Raw genomic sequence first — 19,603 nt, 5'->3', positions numbered from 1 at the left:
GGAAGGAAATGATTTTCGGGTCGAAGTTGAGGAACTTGCTGCTACCCGTCAAGTGGTGTGATGGGCGAGACTTAGTGAGTGTGGTGGATATCGTGGTGCATGGAACGTCGACGCGAAGGATGGAGGCGATTCCGCCGGAGGACATGAACAATCGCGATGTGGCTTTTGATCGGTGGTGGTAAGTTCTCTGTCCCCGACATCCTGCTCCCAATAGGACGTTTCGAGACCGATGATCTGACAGCAGAACGTGACGGTGTAGGAGAACCCGACTCGCATAGTGTGTGCTGCTCAATGCGAGATGGACAGGGCGGAACGCCCAGTATATGGAAAAGTTGTGGAGAAGAGGGAATGGTCATCCGTATAGGAGGTACGGCGAGGAAATTGTGTCGAATTTTGTGAATTTCACCAAGAGGCTCTGGAGGAGAGACGGGGTGTTACTCCAAGTAGGAGGTGTCGATCAGTGGATACTGTGTTGATGTGGTTTTGTTTGTGACGTTCGTTGGGCTTATTGAGATACTGATTGCCCTCGTTGGCTCGCTGAGGCGGATCGATCTTTGTGCGAGCAGCTGTTTCTCTGTCAGGCTTTTAACGAGTGACACGATTGGATTTGAGGAGCGTTGCCGTACTTATGATGTCAATTGTAGGTCGAGAGCTTAAAGGCCCACGAACAGCATCACACGTTCTCCTACAAGCATCCGCACATCTCGACATCCCCACATCTCAACATCAGTCCAGCAGCACAACTCAGGCTCCCACCCCAACCCTAGGCATGTGTCGCCGGCGGACTACAACGAATCAATCCTCCCCAACAAATACTCCAAATGCCTCCACGCTCCCGCAGGCGCATACCTCGGCCCCATATGCCCACTCCCCGCCATATTCACCCACGTCAGCCCCCTCTCCGTATGCGTCACACCCAACACCCCCACCGCCGCATAATTCGAACTATCACAATCCACCGCCGGCTGGTCCGTCGGACAGTACTCCAGCGCGTACTCACCATCGTACGGCACAATGAAGGGGTCCGAAGGACGTTGCTGAAACCCTTGGGCGCCATTCCAGGTCATGTTCTGGATACTGAGGAGCACGCCGTCGGAGATGATGATGAAGTCCAAGTCCCCGCCGACGAGCATGGTGCGGGCGCTGCGTTCGATGACTTGTGGCAGGATGGCTTTTTGCCCGGCGTCGCCGAAGGAGGACCATTCGCTTGCGTCGCCGTTGGGGAAGACTTGGTCGGTTTGATTGCAGAGAATGTAGTTTGTTGGAGGGGCGTTGATGGCGGCTTGTACGTCTGTGCGGTTGAAGAAGCCGTCTGGACCCGGGGAGGAGCCGAGGATGTCCCAGAGGAAGGGGCAGGTGTCGGGGATGTGGTAGATGTTGAAGCAGGGGTTCACGAGGAAGGTGGCGTTGAGGATGGCGGTCCAGGTGTCGCAGCCTTCGCGGTAGACGAGGCCGTCCGGTGGGTCGGGCATCGGGCCGGGTGGAGGTGGGAAGGTGAGGTAGTCGTTGAGGAATTTCGTGTGTCCGCAGGCGTCGGAGGCTTTGTGCATGGCGTCGACGAAGGTGGAGTTCAGGTTGAAGAGGGGCGCCCAGCGGTCGATGAAGGGGACGGAGGGGATTTGTTCGGTCACGGCGAACCAGTTCAGGGCCGGGCTGTAGCCGAGGGTGCCTTGGAGGTTGTAGTAGGTTTTGTCGTTGGCTTCGAGCATGTAGTACTGTGAGGTGAGGTCAGTTTGTAGGGCTCTCTACTTGGTAGGAGTGAAGGAGGGCAGAGCAACTCACGGCCATGTATGGGATGTACATCTACATTCAGAACTGTCAGTCTATCATCTCAACACAAACACAGACGGCCAACTCACCCCAGCAGCGTACGACTCTCCCGTCAAATAGATCTTCCTCCCATGCAAGCCGAACGTGTCGATGAAGTTCTTCAGCCAACCCATGAAGTCTCTCGACAAATCCTCCTGATTGTTGACGACCCTCGGGCCTTGGGAGAATCCGGTGGTCACGGGCTGATCCACCCTGTGGACGAGTCAGTCAACACTATCAATCCGGTAGTGAAAATATTGAGCACTCACCAGACCATGTTAGTCAAATGATGCCAGCTCCAGCGATTCTTCACCGGCTTGTAAGTGCCAGGCTTCCACGACAGCGGTCCGTTCTCTTGCATGAAGCCTTCCAAGCTGGAGCAGCCTGGACCTCCGTTGACTGGCGAAAACAAGTCAGCATCAATTCCGAATGGCAGAAGACACGACTCCACTCACGCCAAATGGTAATCTCATCATCAGCATCCTTATTAGTCGAAGGAAAGTACCAAAAGTACAGTTTGCTCTTCTCATCGGCGTCCGAGGAGATCGGGAGCAGACCAGCATAGGACTCATCGAGGGTGAAGTCAACACCAGGAATCTTGGAACCGTCGATAGCGAACGCAGAAGTGTTGGCATTCTGTCGACGTTGCAGGTTGGGACTGTTGCCGGGTGCGTTGAAGAGGGAGGTGTCCACAAGCCGCTTGTCGAAGGTACGACTTCCGCCAGACACTGCCGCGACGGCACGAGTCCACGCGAGGATGGACGTGAGGTATGCTGCGTGCATGGCTGTCAGCTCAACGGCGCGCGAGAGATCTGGACCACAGAATCACTCGGACGAGGACGGTGTGAGATCGAGTGGGAAAGGAAGTCAATGTCATCGCGGGGAGTGCAATCTTACATCCATGTTGTGACAGGCATGGTGATTGAACTATCGTTCGACGAACACGAGACTGTCCAGGGTTGACGAGGGCATTGGGCACAGCCCGATTGGATTCTGCCGGAGCGTCCGCTTGCATGGTATCTTTGCGATGACAGATTTTGCGTTCCAATAGTTCGGTCGGCAGTGCAAAGCATATTCCACTTGATGGTCCTACACATTCGCATCAACCGAGGTGAGTACTGGCAACAGTCTTGATGGTATTTTCCCGAGTCCCTCCGAAGGCATGGTTTTGAGGGAATATGCTTCGGCGCCTCAAGCGGCAGTGCAAAATGCTCATCGTCGCGCATTGTATAGAGATCTGTATCCAGGTATGAGCACCCGATGAAGGAGACAGCCATGTCTTCGGCTGGATCGTTCTGCGCGGCTGTAATGCAATACTTCAGTCGGGTGTGTCTGATGAACAACGGAGCGCCTTTTCAAGTGACAGTGCGAGACATCAGCGCCTTAAGCAGTCGCATCACTGTCGAGATGAACAGTCAACCAACATCAAACAGAAAGGCTTCGTTGTGTGTATACAAATGTCCAAAATACCACCAGCTCTCTTTCTTGTCCAGCGACCACGACCCTCCAATTCTCACAGCCATCGTCTCTCCTCACGACACCAACTCCAAGCTCTTCTTCCCCACCGCCAATTAACACCGTATCATCCCCACAAAACGAAATGTCCGGTCCCTCTGACGCCGAAAATGCAACCATAGGCAAAAAACCGTGTGCATAACCAGCTCTTATGGTACCATCAACTCTCTCTCCGTCGAACCGCTAAATCGCAAGATCCAACAACTGAGATTCTCATGTCCCAGCAAGACGCCGGGACGGGTTGAGAATGGTGCTGGTTTGTACTGTCTAATCGCGGGCGTGAGGAGAGGAAAGAGGAAGAAAGAGAATGCGTGGAAGAAGTTTTGGGGGAGAGGAATTTGCGGGAGGAGGCGGGATGTGGGGCCCGGGACAGGGGTGGGATTTTGGACCAGTGTGGGAGACTTCACATTTACATGTGCTGCTGCTGTACATTTCACGGCGACGATGTGGAGAGCGTATTGATCCAAGCTTCGTTTCAATTTGTCTGGTTCTATCTCTGTTGAGTGAGCTGATTGCTCGCGTTCCTGGCCAAGATGTCCGTATCATTACCGTCAGACCGTCAGACTCCTTGAACAACCGAAATCAAACCTCCAAAACGCCGTTATGATCTCGCATAGCACGTCTTTCTCTGCACTCAACACAACCCCAAACCAGCCTCCTTCCTATCCGCCATCATCTTACGCAAGTCCTTCTTCAAGATCTTCCCGCTGATCGACTTGGGGATGGCATCGATGAACTCAACCCGAGTAGACATGACCTTGTACTTCGTCAACCGGGTGAGCAGATGCTCCTTCAATCCCTCCTCAGTGACACCCTCATGAGTACGGACCACGAAGGCCAGAGGATGCTCCTCTAAACCTTCGCCCACACCAATGACACCCGCATCTTTCACATCCGCAGACATGAGCAACGCATCTTCAATCTCCGCCGGAGCAACTTGCCACCCATTCACCTTGATGAGATCCTTCGCACGGTCGACGAGGTAGATCTTGCCATCGCGGAGGTACCCGATATCGCCCGTATTCAGCCATCCATCTTCATGGAAGTGCTCAGCCGTGGCTTGGGGATTGCTCTCATATCCAGTCATGAGATGTTCCGACTTGACGAGGATGAGACCAATCGCCGTACCGTCCGTGAGAGTGGAAGCGTGTTCGCCACTGTGCAGCACTTTGACTTCAGTCCCGGGAACAATGTGGCCGACGGAGTTGGTATTGTCGTTGTGCGGGAACTTGCTCACGGAGAACCAGCCGCCTTCGGTCATGCCGTAGACGACGAAGATGATGGGAGGGCTGGTGAAGAGGGCGAGGAACTGCCTCCGGAGCTCGGGCATGAGGATTGCGCCGCCGGTGTAGACTGCCTCAAGGGTCTGGACGAGGGCGTGGGACTCTGGCCGGTTGACGATGAGAGCGAGCATCGCTGGAGGGGCGAAGATCTCGGTGATGCCATACTTGTGGACGTTCTCGGGGAAAACGACGGGGTTGAACCGCTTCATGAAGAAGTTGGTGAGGCCCAGACGAAGACTGTTGATGAGCATTTCGGGAGCCGAGAAGCCGTGGAAGATGGGCGTGCAGAAGAGGCGGCGGACAGGGTAGGGTTTTGCGGCGTTGTTGTCCTCAATGTTGATGGCTTCCAACACCATGGCGCGGTGGGTGCGGGTGGCAATCTTCGGCATGCCGGTTGTGCCCGAAGTGCTCATCATCACGGCGGTGGAGTCAATGTCGATGGTCTCGAGCGCGGCGAAGAGCTCCGCAGGTGTACCGTCGTGTTGAAGGTCGTGGAGAGTGCGGAAGTTGAACGAATCCGTGCGGTGAAGTTCGAGTCCCGAGGATGCGGACGATTCACCATTCTTCCCGCCGCAGTCGAGAGGAGACGAAGCGCTAGGCAAACACTCCGCGTGAGGGTTCTCGAGGATATCCGCGAAGAGGATCATCTCGGCGAGAGTGTCACTGTTGCCCACCGCCGCGCGAATCGTCTCCAAATGCTCCTGGTCGGTGATGATGTAATCGGCCTTGGAGGTGTTGAAGATGTGCTCGAGCTCGCTCGCAGTGTATGTCGTGTTTGACCCTACCCATCGGCATCCAGAGGCAAGGATGGCCATGTAGAGGATGGGATAGGTGATGTCGTTGGTGAGGTGGAGCACGACTGTGCTACCCGGCTTGAAGGCACCTGTCAGGCTGGCGATGAGTTGGATTGCGCGGGCCTTGTTGATGGACCGCGCTGGATCGGCCGCATCGATCAGGATGGGCCGGGTCTCATCGTAGTTGCCGGAGAGCGCGAACGAGACGATGTTGGGGCATGTAGTCGGCATGATGACTGACTCGAAGGTGGTGTTGAGACAGTCGTGTAGTTCGAGTCTCGAGGGTTGTCTGAAGAGAAGAATTAGCACGCGATGTTTGCTGGATGACTCCGGACGAGGCGCAGGGTGCGTGACGATCCACAAAAGCTGGTTGCTAAGCACGTTGATGCTCGTGAATCGTCCGGAAGGGGAAGGAACGGACTTACTGTCTTGGCGCCGGCGCCTGGTGTGAGTGTGAGATCTGGTTCTTCGAAGAGACGACGAAGCGAGCTTGTTGCGAAGGTTGAATCTGGTTCGACTGGCGAGTTGGATTCTGTGCTTCGGTTTCAGACGTTGTTTTGAAGTTCTTCGAAGAAGAAGAGCTGGGTGGTCGAAGCAGGAAGCTGGATGCCGAGGAAAGTGGTCCGGTGCATGCCCATCGCCCGCTTATATGCGGTGGTCGCCTGGATGGTGTCGTGCTGGTGAAGCATCGCTTCACCTTTGAGAGCATGTGTCGAATACAAAGGCATTCATGGTCCTGACAAAGAGGCCTGCCTGACAATGCCATTGAGGGTTTGGACTGAGGCAAGCCGGCACAAAGCGGTGACTCAGGACTTGGGGCTTTGTGCTGGTGGTCGCTGCCGGCGCAATAGCATTGCGCAGAGTTCAATCTTCGAGTGTGTATCATGCCCAAGCAATTGCTGTCAGCATGGTCAATGCTGCACCCAGCAAAGCAGTCCAGCCGAGGTTCCAGAGACATTGTCCTCGAGCGAGAGCTATGCGGATTTCATTCGACCGCAAGATTAGGGCAGAATACGAGATTCCGAGTCCAACAGTTCTGAAAATCGTGACCGGACTCCACGGATTCTTTGGGTATTGCTTGTCGCGCCGGATGAGGTCTTCGAGAGTGGTCGGCCGTGGTCGAGAAAGAGCAGGCAGAGGTATGCTCCAAGTCCAGAGCCATCCTGCATTTTTGCCTGGTGGGCGAGCATTCTTTGAAGTACCATTGCTCCGAGGATGTCCATGGCTCCAGTAAAGGCGGCAAAGGTGGTTGAGGCAGCATGTCCTCTGGTAGCAACAAGGGAAGAAGGAGGTGTGTAGTGGAGTTTGAATCCCACCCCACGTGTCGTATACGCCTCACTCGATTCCGTAATTCGAGCACACCATCCCGTCAACGACGCTGAAGAGCAGCCACACTCGGCAGAAAGGAAATTTTCGATTCAAGCCAGGTCTGCAGAATCCCCACACAACTCGAAACCAAGCGTTGGCGCCTCTCGTGATACCCTGGACCGCACTTCGGATGACTGTTGGCCAAGTGTAGCGGCCTACATAAAGACGGCATCAACAAAGAAAAACCAATGCAATCTCAGCCGGCTTGGGATATCGGTGGTGGCGATATGGGACGGTAGCAATTGGAGGCACGAAAGTGCCCAGAGCGACAGGAGAGACGATGCGTAGATGTGAAGTTCTGGCATCCCTTGCTTGACGTATCGGCTCCAACCTCTTCGGACTTCCTCGCACTTCAGCACACATCCTGGCGCCTAGCTTCCCAATCCTGAGGGATGCAACTACCAACACGTCTCGAAAAGCAAACTTCAAGAATAGATGCAGCAACATTAACACTGCTAAAGCCTACTCCTGGACCAAGAGCAGTCGGTCGTCTATCTGTGGCATCAACATGTTACTGCGGCAGCTATGCGGTCGTGACAGCAGATCATGTGTACACGATCGGCATTCACCGTGGCTTTCACGACCATCCATGCCCGGAACATGATTCGCGTGCACCATCGGCGTTATATACGGTCAATTGCATGCGTTCAACACCGTCATCACCCTCCTTTCACAAGCTGAGCATCATGACTCCTGCAGGACTCACGCACACTCTCGGTCAGGTGGAAATGCGTCAAGCTTGACCATTTGATCGAATCCAGAGGGCTGTGTGCCCTGCTGCGATCGTTCCCAACACCTCCCGCGTAGAATCCTCCACCGAATATGGCTAGTCAGGATGTCAAGGCGAGCCCAGAGTCTTCACTTCTTATTTCAGAGCCGCCGACTACTTCGAAGGCATCGATTTTCTCTCAACGAGCAACGACTTGGGTGGCTCTTTGAGTTTGCTTCAATCTGGTGAGGCACGGGCGCCGTTCATCAACTTCCCGCACACTATCATCGACCAACACACTCAGCAACGCTCTGCTCGAGATCAAGTCCGGCTTCTTCGTCTGTTCGAGACAGACAACGATCCTCGCAATGGCTGCATCAAACAGAGCGCACGCCATAGAGCGTCGGCAAATTGACTCGGAAACTTTCGAAATCACGCCTCAGAGACCGGAATCCTGCGTTGCAGTCGACACAATACCCTTCTCTGGGACAGCAACAAAGAAACAGTGCCCGGCTTTCATCAGATCACCAAGGACAAGGACATTGTCGACGAACAAGGCCTTGTCTGACAAAGCTCCTTCCCAAATAGGAAGTTTTAGCGATGAAGAAAGTAACGAGACGACATATAACTCGCCCGCCGTCCCGTCCGACTTCGACTTTCATCCCAAGCTTCTCACCAGTCTCGCACTTTGCTCCTCTTCCAACCACCAGACGGAAATTCAGATCTTGCCCAAACAAGGTCAGATTACCAATCGTCCGGTGCGCAGAAACTTGCTGACATCCTCTCCCAAAGGCCTGGCGTCATCGGGAATCAGTTCAGAAGTGCCTCGCAGACTCAGAAGTCTTCGTAACCCAACCCGACTCTCCGACATCATGGACAGCGACTACGCTGCGCCCGGCGAGGCGTACGCTCAAGCGCACGATGGCAATGAGTGTGCGCCGACCTGTGATGCGACTTACGCGCATTCCGACTTTGAGGATGTTCCTCTCTCCCCAATTGCGCATAGTAACAACTATGCGCTCGAGTCCTCCTCTCCTCGCGACCTCGAGGCCGGTGAAGTCCTCGCCGAGAACGATCACGCCGGCGCTTCGGGCGCGAACACTATCGACGTCAGTGATGATGCGGAGCTTGTCGAGGCTAACGGACAGATCCCGGCGGAAGTTCTCTCGAGTCTCGAGTCTCTCGGCGCGGGATTGCATCATGTCAATGTGACTTGCGCGGACGATTCTGAGAAGAACTCTGAGATGACCAAGATCTCTGAAGACACCAAGCGCAGTTCAGGCAGCAAGTTTGAGGTTGAGTCCTTCGACAGCATGCAACTCTTGCTTCCAGAAGACGTCAAGGAACTCACCGCCAAGTACACCATGCCGGCTCCCAAGAAGAGCGAGCGCTACAACAAGCTGAGGTATGGCTTCTTCTCCGCCTATCGTCGCCTGTTCAGCGTCTTCTTCCTGGCCAATATCATCCTGATGTGTACTCTCGGCGCACTCTCGACTGTTCGTCCTGGTTTCTTCACCTACCAGCATGCCGGAACCGCAGTCGCAGTCAACGTCTTCGTCACCTCTCTGGCCCGCCATGAGCACTTCATCAACTTGCTCTTCAAGATCGTCGTCTCCATCCCGCACAGCGCTCCTCTGAGCTTTCGTCGGCATGCGAGCAAGATCTACAGCTTTGGTGGAGTCCACTCAGGCTGTGGTGTCAGCGCCTTTCTGTGGTACATCTGCTATGCGACGCTCCTCCTCAAAGCATTCTCCGAGAATGCAGGACTGATCGCAACGGTGTCCATCATGACCGCCTGCTTCATCGTCCTGATCGTTCTCTCCTACCCTCCGATCCGCTCCCTCCACCACAACAGCTGGGAATGGAGCCACCGCTTCGCAGGCTGGGTAGCAGTCGCTGTATTCTGGGCGCAGATACTCTTGGTCTCCTTCTCAGTCGGCCACGCCAAATCCACCAATCCAGGCATGGTGCTCATCACAACTCCAGCCTTCTACTTCCTCTGCGCAATCATGTACCTCCTCATATACCCCTGGCTCCGCCTCCGCCGCCGCACCTACGACGTCGAGAAGATCTCCAACCACTCCGTTCGACTTTGGGTCCACCACGATACCCAAATGGCCACCTGCCGCGGCACCAGATTAGCCACCAATCCCCTCCTCGAGAACCACGGCTTCGCCACCATCCCCAACGAGAACGGCGCACGCGGCTACTCCGTCCTCATCGCCAAAAACGGTGACTGGACGACCAAGATCGTCGAGGATCCTCCCCGGTACCTCTGGCAGCGCGGTGCTCCCACCACGGGCGTCGCGAGCGTCTCCCTCGTCTTCAAGAAAGTCCTCTGCGTCTGCACCGGCACCGGCATTGGTCCGATCCTCAGCTTCATCCAAGCCCATCCCGAGTGGAACTGTCGCATCCTGTGGACCGCTCGCATGCCACAGGTGAGCTTTGGAAGCGCTATCATGGGTGCTGTGACCAAGTCGGATCAAAACGCTCTGATCTACGATACCGCCAATGGACGCTGCGATATGAGCGCTCTGACATATGCTGCGGCGAAGGAGAGTGAGGCTGAGGCGGTCATCATCATCAGTAACCCCAAGCTGACGAAGCAGGTGGTGTATGACATGGAGTGCAGAGGTGTTGCGGCTTTCGGAGCGATTTGGGACTCGTAGGACTATTGAGGATCCGTGGGAAGTTTGCTTTTGCTTTAGGATTGGGGATGGCGTTGGTGGGATCTGCTTTTTTTTTCACGTTGGGATAGATGATGGGAACATGAGATTCCGGAGCTGAACGAGAACGACTGTCTGGCATAGGACAGCAACACTGTGGGACAGACTTAGAGAAGACATGACAGAAGAAATGACAGCAATATTGAGATCAAACACTTTCCGATCATTCCACACATCTAAACGTGACCTTCCACGAGTATACCACATCGCAGGCGGGTCGTCTCTGTTGGCCGGCGTCTGACTTCGTGGCTTGCATACACGATCATGCACGCCAGAACCTGGAAGTCCAGGACCCATTGCCATGCACAAGGCTGAACTTGCCACGAGGTGCCATCATGCAGGCCGATGCTGACTACAAGACTCTAGAGCATGGGGTACATAAGTACATGATGGCGTGTTCAGCCTGACCTTCGTCTGCGAATTGTTCTGCACGAATCTTTGAACACTGCCATTGTTCTTGGGCTTTCTGGACGTCAATCAAGATGTTGCAACTCCTACGATCAAACCCTCGTTTCTTGATGGTCGTTGTTGCGTTCTCTTTATTCACGGTAAGTAGTCGGGCAGTTCCGAAATCGAGGATACCATCGTTAGCTGATCAGGCCGCCATAGGAACTGTTTGCGTACGGCGTTGTGAGCATCAGACGTCTTCTGCACCAATGCTGGACTCTAACGACCTCAGATCGTACCAGTAATGTCCACAACCCTCCAGGAGCGAGCAAACGTCCAGCCCGAGAACAGTTAGCATCCCCTACCACTCCCGACCAAGGGCGTATACGCCAGTCTAACGTCCATCCCAGCTCAATACTGGATCACCATCCTCCTGATCTCCGAATCCCTCACGACCCTCCTCACCAGCCCTCTAGCCGGCTACCTGACCGACCTCCACCCCCGGCGAGAAGTGCCCTTCCTCCTCTCCCTCGCCCTCATGGTCCTCGCGATCCTTCTCTTCTCTCCATCCCTCTTCATCGCCGGCCGGTGCATCCAAGGAGCCGCAACGTCAGTCGTCATGATTTCTGGATTCGCCATGGTGTTAGATGCGATTCCGGAGGACGAAGTTGCTGTGACGCTGGGGTGGTTGAGCATGGCGAGTACGGCGGGCTTTGCTTTGAGACCGGCGCTGGGTGGAGTACTGTATCGATTTGGTGGGTGGTGGGCTATGTTTGGGACGTTGCTGGGGTTGTTGGGCGTTGACTTTGGGTTGAGATGTGTTGTTGTTGAGCATAGGCGTATGCCAGGAGTGGATGAGCCTGGAGAGGCCGTGGTCGGGAACGACAAGCTCGAGTTTAAGGCCGGAAGTGAGTTCCGTGTCATAACCGAGAAGACCGATGTCGATGCCGAGGGGCAATCCAGGGGCTCTGTTCCGAACGACGGGGAAGCATTCGCCATGCTCGTCTTACTGCACCAACCACGAATGCTGTTCATGCTCCTCGGAGTCGTCACCCTAGGCATACTCCTATCAGCGTTCGACGCGGTCAGTAATAACATACTTCTGTCGGCGATCGTTCTGACCTCCACCCTCAGATCCTCCCCATCTTCGTCCGCGACCACTTCACCTGGTCCGCCCTCGGCAAGGCCTAATCTTCATCCCAACAGCCCTCCCAGCAATCCTCGATCCCTTCTACGGTACCTTTCCCTCCCATATCACCTCCCTCCCCCATTAAACTGACCCTCAATACAGGCTACTGCATCTCCCTCCTCGGCATCCGCACCACAACCTTCACCGCCTTCCTCCTGCTAATCCCCACCCCAATCTCCCTCCGCTTCATTTCCGCCTCCTCCTTCCCGCACAAAGCCGGCCTCGTCAACCTCCTCACTCTCCTCGGAACCTGCCTTGTAATCATCGACGTCGCATTCTTCGTCGAAACGGACGACATTGTACAACACGTTCAGGAGACCCAGCCAGAAGCGTTGAGTCCGAAAGGCGCGATCGCGCAGTCTTTGGGGTTGCGCACCATGGCGTTTTACCTTGGGATCTTGATCGGTCCGCTGTGGGGTGGGATGATTGTGAGGTATCGTGGTTGGAAACTCACGACGGCGACGTTCGGGGCGTCGGCTGGCGGGACGGGTTTGGCGATGCTGAAAGTGGGCAAGCCATGGCGAAGCAGGAGTCGTGGTGAAAGTACAGCGTAAGAATGTTCGTTGTCGTTACTGGGCTATACAAATGCCACCTAAGTTACAAGATCAGTGCAGCATACATGCCGATATGAATGCATCACCTCCGTCACTTCTCCTTGCCCTTCTCTACCCATCCATCCCTCAACTCCTCAACCCTCTGCCTCTCCTCCTTCCCAACCTCGACCGGCGGACCCTTCACTTCCTCCCTCGCACCACCCACCGCTCCAAAACTACTCCTCGTCCTCCCATGCTTCTCACCACTGCCGCCTTCCTCTCCATACCGCCACACGCACCACCCGCTCGCATCAGTCGACAGCAAATACGGGTTCCGTTTCCTAGACTTCACCGCAAATCCGCGCAACATGATTCCATCGCCGACTTCGGCCACTGGAAGGGTGGCGTGCCAAGGGCGGAAGACTTCGACGAGGATAGAATCGGTGGCCGACTTTGAGAGGCTGGGATCCCACACGCGGAAGGTGGTGTAGTAGTCTCGTGGGCCGGACTTGGCGCGATCCGGGTTGGAGGTGGCGTTGGCGACGACGGCGAGGATATCGAGCGTGTTGTCGGCGTATGACTGAGATGATGGGTTGAGCTTTTGAGAGAGAGCTGATAGCGGGTGATAGTAGCCTATGGGCGTTGAGAGGCCATGAGGCTGGGTCGAGTCGGGTGCTTCGGTGACTTGCTGACGAGCGGAGCGACGAGGAGTGAACCAAGCGGAGATAGCGTCTGGAACAGTGCTGAGGCGGGAAGTAAGCGACTTGCGAGGTGGCGATCCCTTCTCAGGGCTGAGCTCTGATTCTTGAATCATCTCGATTTCTTGTTCTGAAGTTTGCGCTCGTGACTTTCTGGTAGACTTTGGTACGGCTGTCTTCTTCGGCGAGGGCGTGTAGACAGCTATGGTGTCTTCATCAACCTCGTCGATAGCCTCTTCAGAGATCTGGCTCTGAGCTTGCGACTTCCTGGTGGATCTTCTGTTTGGCGTCCTAGGCTGAGTGGTAGCTGGGTCGACACTTGCGCGTGAGCTGGCACGTGAACCTGCTCGAGTGCGTCTCGAGAGTGGCTCTGGGGTGGTTGGTCTGGGAACTTCAGTATCGGCCCCAGGAGGTTTTGACAATGAATCGCCTTGACTGAGTTGTGGCGTCGGTGGAAGAACAGCTTTGTTCGCAGATGGTTGAAGCGATTCCTGAGAACGCAGGTCTGAGATCTCCGGTGTCGGAAGAAGCGCAGGATGCGATGATTGCTCATTGCTCAAGGCGGCAGCACGCCTTGTTCTCACTTGACTGGCTGTCACGGATCTCGTGGTAGTGACGGAATTTTCGAGCTCCTGCGAATCACTCATATCGATGACTGAAGCACGCTTCGCCGAAGTCGCTGCGTCATCTGCTTCAATTGCAGCGGTCGGTGGGCCAGTGATATTGTCCATGACCAAAGAAGGCGCGACAGGAGACAACTCCTCAGCATGGGACAGAGTCTCGACCTCAGTAGCACCATCCAGGCCCTCGGTCGACTGATCCGAGTCTTCATCACTTTGAGGCTCCGCGGCATCGTCCTGATATGCATTCCTCACAAGATCTTCCAGTCTCGCAGCTGAAGTTTCGATGGCGCTCTGCCTGGCATCGGCACGGCTTGTGATTCCACCTGCACGATCGTCAACGTCCATGCCATTCTCAGCATCAAATGGGACCGCTGCCTCCATTGCGCTATCTGGCTGAACCTCGACACCATCTACCCGAGAAGGAGTCTGAGTCTCCGCCTTCGATATCGACACGCCAGACTCATCCGTAACCATCTCATCCGTTGAACCCGAGAACGTGGGAATCATGACTTCATTCTCACCGTCCTGCGCGATCGCCAGAGCAGGTCCTTGCGCGGCATCTTCCTCTTCATCATCGTCCTCAACATCACTAGATCCGAGATCAATAACCTGCACCGGCTGCGACGTTCTAGGCGGTGCGCTAGAAGGTGGAGGCTGCGGTGGAGGAATGTCCTGCAACTTCGCCGGCATGGGCAAGACTTCGGGGATGTCTTTGCTTGGGCTGTCTTCGCGGTCGGCATCCATTTCAACTTCGTGCGCAGTTGAATCGACCGTAGCTGAAGTGACAATGCCGTTCTCGTCAGTATTGCCAGGCTCACTTGTGACGTTCGACTCATCTTCCATGACCACGTCGGCAGATGGAACAATTGCGGTCCCCTTCTCCGCTTCCTTGTCCTGCACATTTCCAGCTTGATCGAAAGCCTTCGGCCGTTCAACATAATCCTTCTCCGAGCGCTTCACTGGCTCAATCGCTTCTTTCTCGACCTCATCGATAGCATCGGCATCATCTGATATCTTCATAATCGGCCGCCCACCCCATCCGCTGAAGCTCCTCTTCGGCAGATCTCCAGCATTCGGCGTAGGTGTCTGGAACGCCGGTGGAGCTGGCTTAGCTGCACCGAAGCCAAAGAGACTGCTGTATGTCCTCGCCATGATTCGATCTCTCTCCGATTGAGGCGTGGACCCTGGAGTCGAGATGGCCGAGTCTGCACTCTGGCGGCCGAACATACCAGGAATGGCTTTCAATGGCGTCTCCGGCTGTGCGGATTGCTGCTTGGAAAGCTGCAACTTTTCTGCTGCTGTTGCAGCTTTGGCGGGCGAAGCTGAAGGTCGTGGCAGGTCGACATTGGGCGCGGCTTCTTTGGTCACGGCCGGACTTGCTTCCCGCGCTGGTGCAAGCTCTTTCGGCGTGACGGTATCTGCAGACTCGGCGGCCTGAATAGTCTGAATGGCTTCCTTCGGATCTGCTGGCTGCTCGGGTGCGAGCTTGTCGCTGGCGACGACATCGTCAATGAGCTGGACGGTCTGGCTCACTGATATGGGTTCAACCGCCTGCGGGCGCTGATCTGATCCGGCGGTCTGGCTCACGGCGTCCTTTAGCCGATCTGGAACGGTCAAATCGTCCTCGTCGTCCTCCGAGTCATCAATGACAATCGATTCCGGCTGATGCAAGGATCCGGCCATCGTGCTGTCTTTCTCGTCTTGTACCGTAAACGCAGGCACAGCTTCCGGCTGACTTGTGGCATCCTGTGGTTCGGCATCAATGGTCTCATCATCCTCCCACTCTTGCTCCTCGTCATCATCCTCCTCCTCGTCTGCTTCCTCATCATCATCATCAGAGCTATCAGGCTCTTCGCCCATATCATCAATAACCTCCTCAACATCATCTTCATCCACAACCTCAACTTCCTCATCATCGTCAACAAAGCCCTCTCGAACAGTCTGAACAGCACGACCCCTCAACTCCTCATCATACATATTCTCATCCTCCTCCGTATCCGACAGCAATTCCGGATGCTCCATCTGCGACCGATAAGTAACATCTTCATCCGGCGAATGCCCAATAGCATAGATCCCGGTCGAGATAGTTTGCGAATCTGGATTAGAGGACTCTGGCGCCGACTCCGTGTATGCAAGAGAAGGCCGCGATGTTTGCGTGGTGGCTGCATCTTGCGAGGGTATCTCCAAGAACGGCTGACTGTCTGTGTCTGGCAGACTGGGTTCCTGGGTCGTGTTCTCATTGACAGCAGCAACGAGTGGTTCGGCCAAAGGCAGTTCCGGCTGATCCAGGTCGGTGACAAGTGAAGCTGGTAATTCTGAGGAGGGCTGCGATTCCCAAGGTAGCTGAACAGGCTGGCTTGGAAACGGCGACGGCAGCGGTAGATTCGAAGCAGGGACCGGGTGAAGTTTTGGCGTCGTAGGAGCTTGCTCATCATTCCCGGCGAGCGAATCGACAGCGTTCAATGTCTCAGGTATATCCAGTCCAGATAATCGTGGCGGCGGCATATGTGACGGAGAAGACCCAGCAATCAACTCTTCCACCTCTCGATCAATCTCCATATCCTCGCCAGTGTCCTCCTTCTGCGGACTTCTCTCCCGTCCTTCAAGCCTCCACCTCCCAACGCCCGAAAACGACAACCGCATTTTCTTCCTCGGCGAGCCTTCCTCCCAATACGCATCAATGAACGGATCCGAAGCACTCAAGTCTCCCACATCTTCTCCTGCAGACATCCGAGAGTTCCTCGCGAACGCTGGACTCGCATAGACCTGTCCTCCTCCCAACCCAAGACTCGATCTCACCTCTGCCACCCGCCCTCTCTTCGCAATCGGTGTCCAACTCCTCGCACTCTCCTCTTCCTCCCCTCCCTCCTCCTCAACAACCTCCTGCTCATCAACTCTAACCCACCCATCCTCCCCCACCCCCACCTCCTCATCCCCAGTCCCCAATCCACTCCTCTTCAAAACCCTCACCCCCACCCTCCCTCCAAAAACCAACTCCCCCTGCACCCCCTTCCCCGGCGTCCTCACCTTACTCCCTCCCTCCTCCTCACCACTCCATCTCCCACCCTCCAATTCCAAAACCACCTCATCCCCAATCCCCAACCTCGCCGTTGCAATCGCGCTCGCACCGCGTCCTGTAAACCTCACGCGGACTTGTCCGCCTTCCCTTCGTAGCCGAACGTCTGGTGATGCGAGGAGGAGGGCAAGGGAGCGGGTGGCGGAGGAGTAGGGCCAGAGAAGGGTTACGATGGCGTGGATTGAGGTTTGCGGTGGTGGAGGGTTGGACGGGTCGAGGGACGGGATGGGGATTTCGCGGCTGGGTTGGGTTGCCATTGTCGGCGGTGGCGGGTTATTTAAGGTCGCGGTGCATGGCGAGGGCGACCGTGGGCGCGTCGATCGGTCGGGACGGTCGTGAGGTCGTGGTGTAGTCGTGAGTTCGAGGGAAGCTCAGGTGAAGTTTGAGTGCAAGGATTTGATGGGATTTGATGGAGGCACTCATCAAATGGATGCAGCAGGCGCGGACTCGGCGCGTAAATTCGAGAAGCAGGCGCGATAAGGTAGCACTCGTCTGCGCTCTTCACATATAGATTCGAGCTCGCAGACTATGGCATTCACTTTCATTGGGCTTCGATTGGTCTGAAGGGTATCTTCTTCGTTGTCTCTATCTTCTAGGTCTCTCAAATCTCTTTTGGGAACGTAAGTTTCCATGCTCTCCACGCGGTGTATATCGCAGCCGCATAAACTCCCACTTTTGCCATCCAAAACGCCTGTCGCTGAGACACGACTTCAGATCATCACTGTACAGCCCACTCACTCCATACCACTCCGCCCTATCTCTTCTTCGAGTTCACACTTCTCCCAGCACCCACCTTCACCCTCTGCCCAGCATTCCTCCTCTCCCCCGTCAAAATCCCCGGCAAATAATCCTCATCCATTAACCCCCTCTCCTTCTTCCTCTTCTCCTCCGTACTCTTCATCGCATACTCCTTCTGATCCTCGGCCAAAATCAACTCATGTCCCCACCCACCCTTCCCACCACCCCGAATCCTCCCATTCGAACTCCCATGCACCGGCTTCGGAATCGAGTACCGGTCCCCGCGATGATTCCACTGCATGTTCTTCTTCAAATGTAGTTTAAACTCTCCATTCGCGGATGTCGAGCACGACACGCGGGTCAAAGCGGGCTGACCACATCGCGCGCAGAATTGCTTCGAGAGGTCGCGGGTGGTAGTGAAGCAGGCGTGGCAGCGGAGGATGTAGGTTTTGAGGTGGCGGATGCGGGTGAGGGTGGGAGAGAGAAGGTTGAGGTTCATTTGCAGGAGGACGTTTTGCATGGCGAAATCGGAGGTGAGGGTCGCGACTTGCATGGTGGCGGGTTCGAGGATATCTTTGGTGGAGAGGGAGGCGTCTTCGGCTTGTTTCTTTTTGAGGTTGGAGGGGGTTATCCAGCCGTCCGAATCGTTGTCGGAGTCTTCGGTGGAGTCTGGTTGTGTTGTCGTGATGGGGAGTGATTGTTGATCGAGAGAGGCGGATTGGAGTTGTGATGCTATTTGATCGGCCGAGTCCGGTTCTTGTGATGCTGCTGGAGTGGCCGATGATTCCTCGTCTTTAATCTCCTCTGGTTGGACCGATGGTTCCGACGCTGCTGAAGTCCTTTCATTCGCCTCGACCTTGACCTCCTCAGTTAAAGGCAGTCCATTTGACTCTGGCTCAGCAACCTCCGTTCCGTTCATCGCCACTTCTCCCTCCTTCATCTCCCCCTCCTTCACAATCTCTCCATTCTCATCCCTCTTCGGCGGACTCCCATTCAACCCCTTCTGCCCCGGCACCCTCCTCAATCTCCAATCGCCTCCATTCCTCTCGCACTCGACCTCATACGCCAGCGCACAAATCAGCACATCCGGTCTACTCAGCACACTCAAATCACCCGTCTTCCTCGCAAAGTCCGTCACAATCTTCACACTGGCCGGATTGGGAGACCGTAATTCCAGGAAGGGTTTGAGTGTCGTCTCCACACGCGCGCGGGTTGCGGCGTCTTTGATTTCGGTGATGATGGCGGGCACGGTGATGAGTTTTTCGGTGTGGGAGAGGAGAGTAGAGACGGGAGGCTCATTTTTGATCAGGGCTCCTGTGTCGAGAATCAAGGTGTGTATGGGTTTTGTTGTCGCCATCTTGGTACTGCTGGAAGATTTTGTGGTTGTTGAATCGTCTCGTTGGACATTTTTCTGGGTGATGGCGTTGGAACTTTTTCGAAAGTTATGTAAGCCGTCCGAATTGGGAAGTTGGTGCTTGGCGGGAAGTTACGTGGGATGTCGTAGAACTATGGCAGGAAGAAGTCATTCAGTCGTTCTTGAATGCTCTATCCGCATGCGACCATAAATAGAGTAGAATTCTCGCAGTCTTGTCCTGTGCATTTGTTGACCAGGAGTGAGCAAGCCGTCCTGTCTTCCTCCGACGAAGTCGTTATCGATAAGATATATTTTCGGCTCATCGGCTCGGCATTAATGGCACCTTAGCATCGGTGGAGCAACCATATGACAATGCCAAAATGCCATATGCACGTTATGCAACCCATGTTCACAGCCTCATGCAGGTACATTGTGGTCCGTGGAGGAAATGTCTCTATCGGCAAGCTGTCGAGAACGTCGGGAAGCCCATTGCATTCGAGACCCTTCATGCCACGACTGCCGAGTACCAAATCACGTCCTGAAGAAGACTTCCATTCATCTCCACTTCCCCATGAGTTCCTTCAAGTACCCTTAATAGGTGATGCTGGGCAAGGATCATATACGGAACGTCGCAGGCTGAAAGTCCTGCCCTGATCTCTATCATCATCTCTTGGCCTACTTAGTACAGCATAGTAGTACTGCCGCACTAGCAATCAATAGCCGTCGTGGTTCGGATGGCGGACCGGAGCATAATCACTGGATCGTATCATCTTGCGGAGGTGGATGAACGTTGACAACGCC

At 55.1% G+C, this 19,603-nt stretch overlaps 6 protein-coding genes across 6 annotated transcripts; 2 read left to right on the top strand and 4 right to left on the bottom strand.

Moving 5' to 3' along the window:
• Nucleotides 1-785: 785 nt before the first annotated feature.
• PEP-S10.1 (secreted peptidase S10) lies at nucleotides 786-2,607 on the bottom strand (the record flags this gene model as incomplete). The annotated part of the gene is made up of 6 exons (XM_003850088.1): nucleotides 786-945; nucleotides 997-1,715; nucleotides 1,783-1,803; nucleotides 1,860-2,022; nucleotides 2,079-2,208; nucleotides 2,265-2,607. The coding sequence occupies 6 exons, from the start codon at nucleotides 2,590-2,592 to the stop codon at nucleotides 786-788; spliced, it is 1,521 nt and encodes a 506-aa protein (XP_003850136.1).
• Nucleotides 2,608-3,958: 1,351 nt separating this feature from the next.
• Nucleotides 3,959-5,632, bottom strand: MYCGRDRAFT_95354 (AMP-dependent synthetase and ligase; the record flags this gene model as incomplete). The annotated part of the gene is made up of 1 exon (XM_003850087.1): nucleotides 3,959-5,632. The coding sequence occupies one exon, from the start codon at nucleotides 5,630-5,632 to the stop codon at nucleotides 3,959-3,961; it is 1,674 nt and encodes a 557-aa protein (XP_003850135.1).
• A 3,210-nt stretch (nucleotides 5,633-8,842) lies between these two features.
• On the top strand, nucleotides 8,843-10,147 carry MYCGRDRAFT_46301 (uncharacterized protein; the record flags this gene model as incomplete). Its single annotated transcript, XM_003850224.1, has 1 exon — nucleotides 8,843-10,147. The coding sequence occupies one exon, from the start codon at nucleotides 8,843-8,845 to the stop codon at nucleotides 10,145-10,147; it is 1,305 nt and encodes a 434-aa protein (XP_003850272.1).
• A 539-nt stretch (nucleotides 10,148-10,686) lies between these two features.
• Nucleotides 10,687-11,782, top strand: MYCGRDRAFT_95352 (uncharacterized protein; the record flags this gene model as incomplete). The annotated part of the gene is made up of 3 exons (XM_003850225.1): nucleotides 10,687-10,752; nucleotides 10,971-11,675; nucleotides 11,726-11,782. The coding sequence occupies 3 exons, from the start codon at nucleotides 10,687-10,689 to the stop codon at nucleotides 11,780-11,782; spliced, it is 828 nt and encodes a 275-aa protein (XP_003850273.1).
• A 643-nt stretch (nucleotides 11,783-12,425) lies between these two features.
• Nucleotides 12,426-16,967, bottom strand: MYCGRDRAFT_110575 (uncharacterized protein; the record flags this gene model as incomplete). The annotated part of the gene is made up of 1 exon (XM_003850086.1): nucleotides 12,426-16,967. The coding sequence occupies one exon, from the start codon at nucleotides 16,965-16,967 to the stop codon at nucleotides 12,426-12,428; it is 4,542 nt and encodes a 1,513-aa protein (XP_003850134.1).
• A 497-nt stretch (nucleotides 16,968-17,464) lies between these two features.
• MYCGRDRAFT_46438 (uncharacterized protein) lies at nucleotides 17,465-18,805 on the bottom strand (the record flags this gene model as incomplete). The annotated part of the gene is made up of 2 exons (XM_003850085.1): nucleotides 17,465-18,304; nucleotides 18,353-18,805. The coding sequence occupies 2 exons, from the start codon at nucleotides 18,803-18,805 to the stop codon at nucleotides 17,465-17,467; spliced, it is 1,293 nt and encodes a 430-aa protein (XP_003850133.1).
• Nucleotides 18,806-19,603: the final 798 nt, after the last annotated feature.

This window comes from Zymoseptoria tritici, chromosome 8, assembly GCF_000219625.1.
Source record: "Zymoseptoria tritici IPO323 chromosome 8, whole genome shotgun sequence".
In the NCBI taxonomy this organism is placed as follows: domain Eukaryota; kingdom Fungi; phylum Ascomycota; class Dothideomycetes; order Mycosphaerellales; family Mycosphaerellaceae; genus Zymoseptoria; species Zymoseptoria tritici.
Note: the sequence above shows the minus strand (reverse complement) of the source record. Positions and strands in the feature narration are given on the sequence as shown.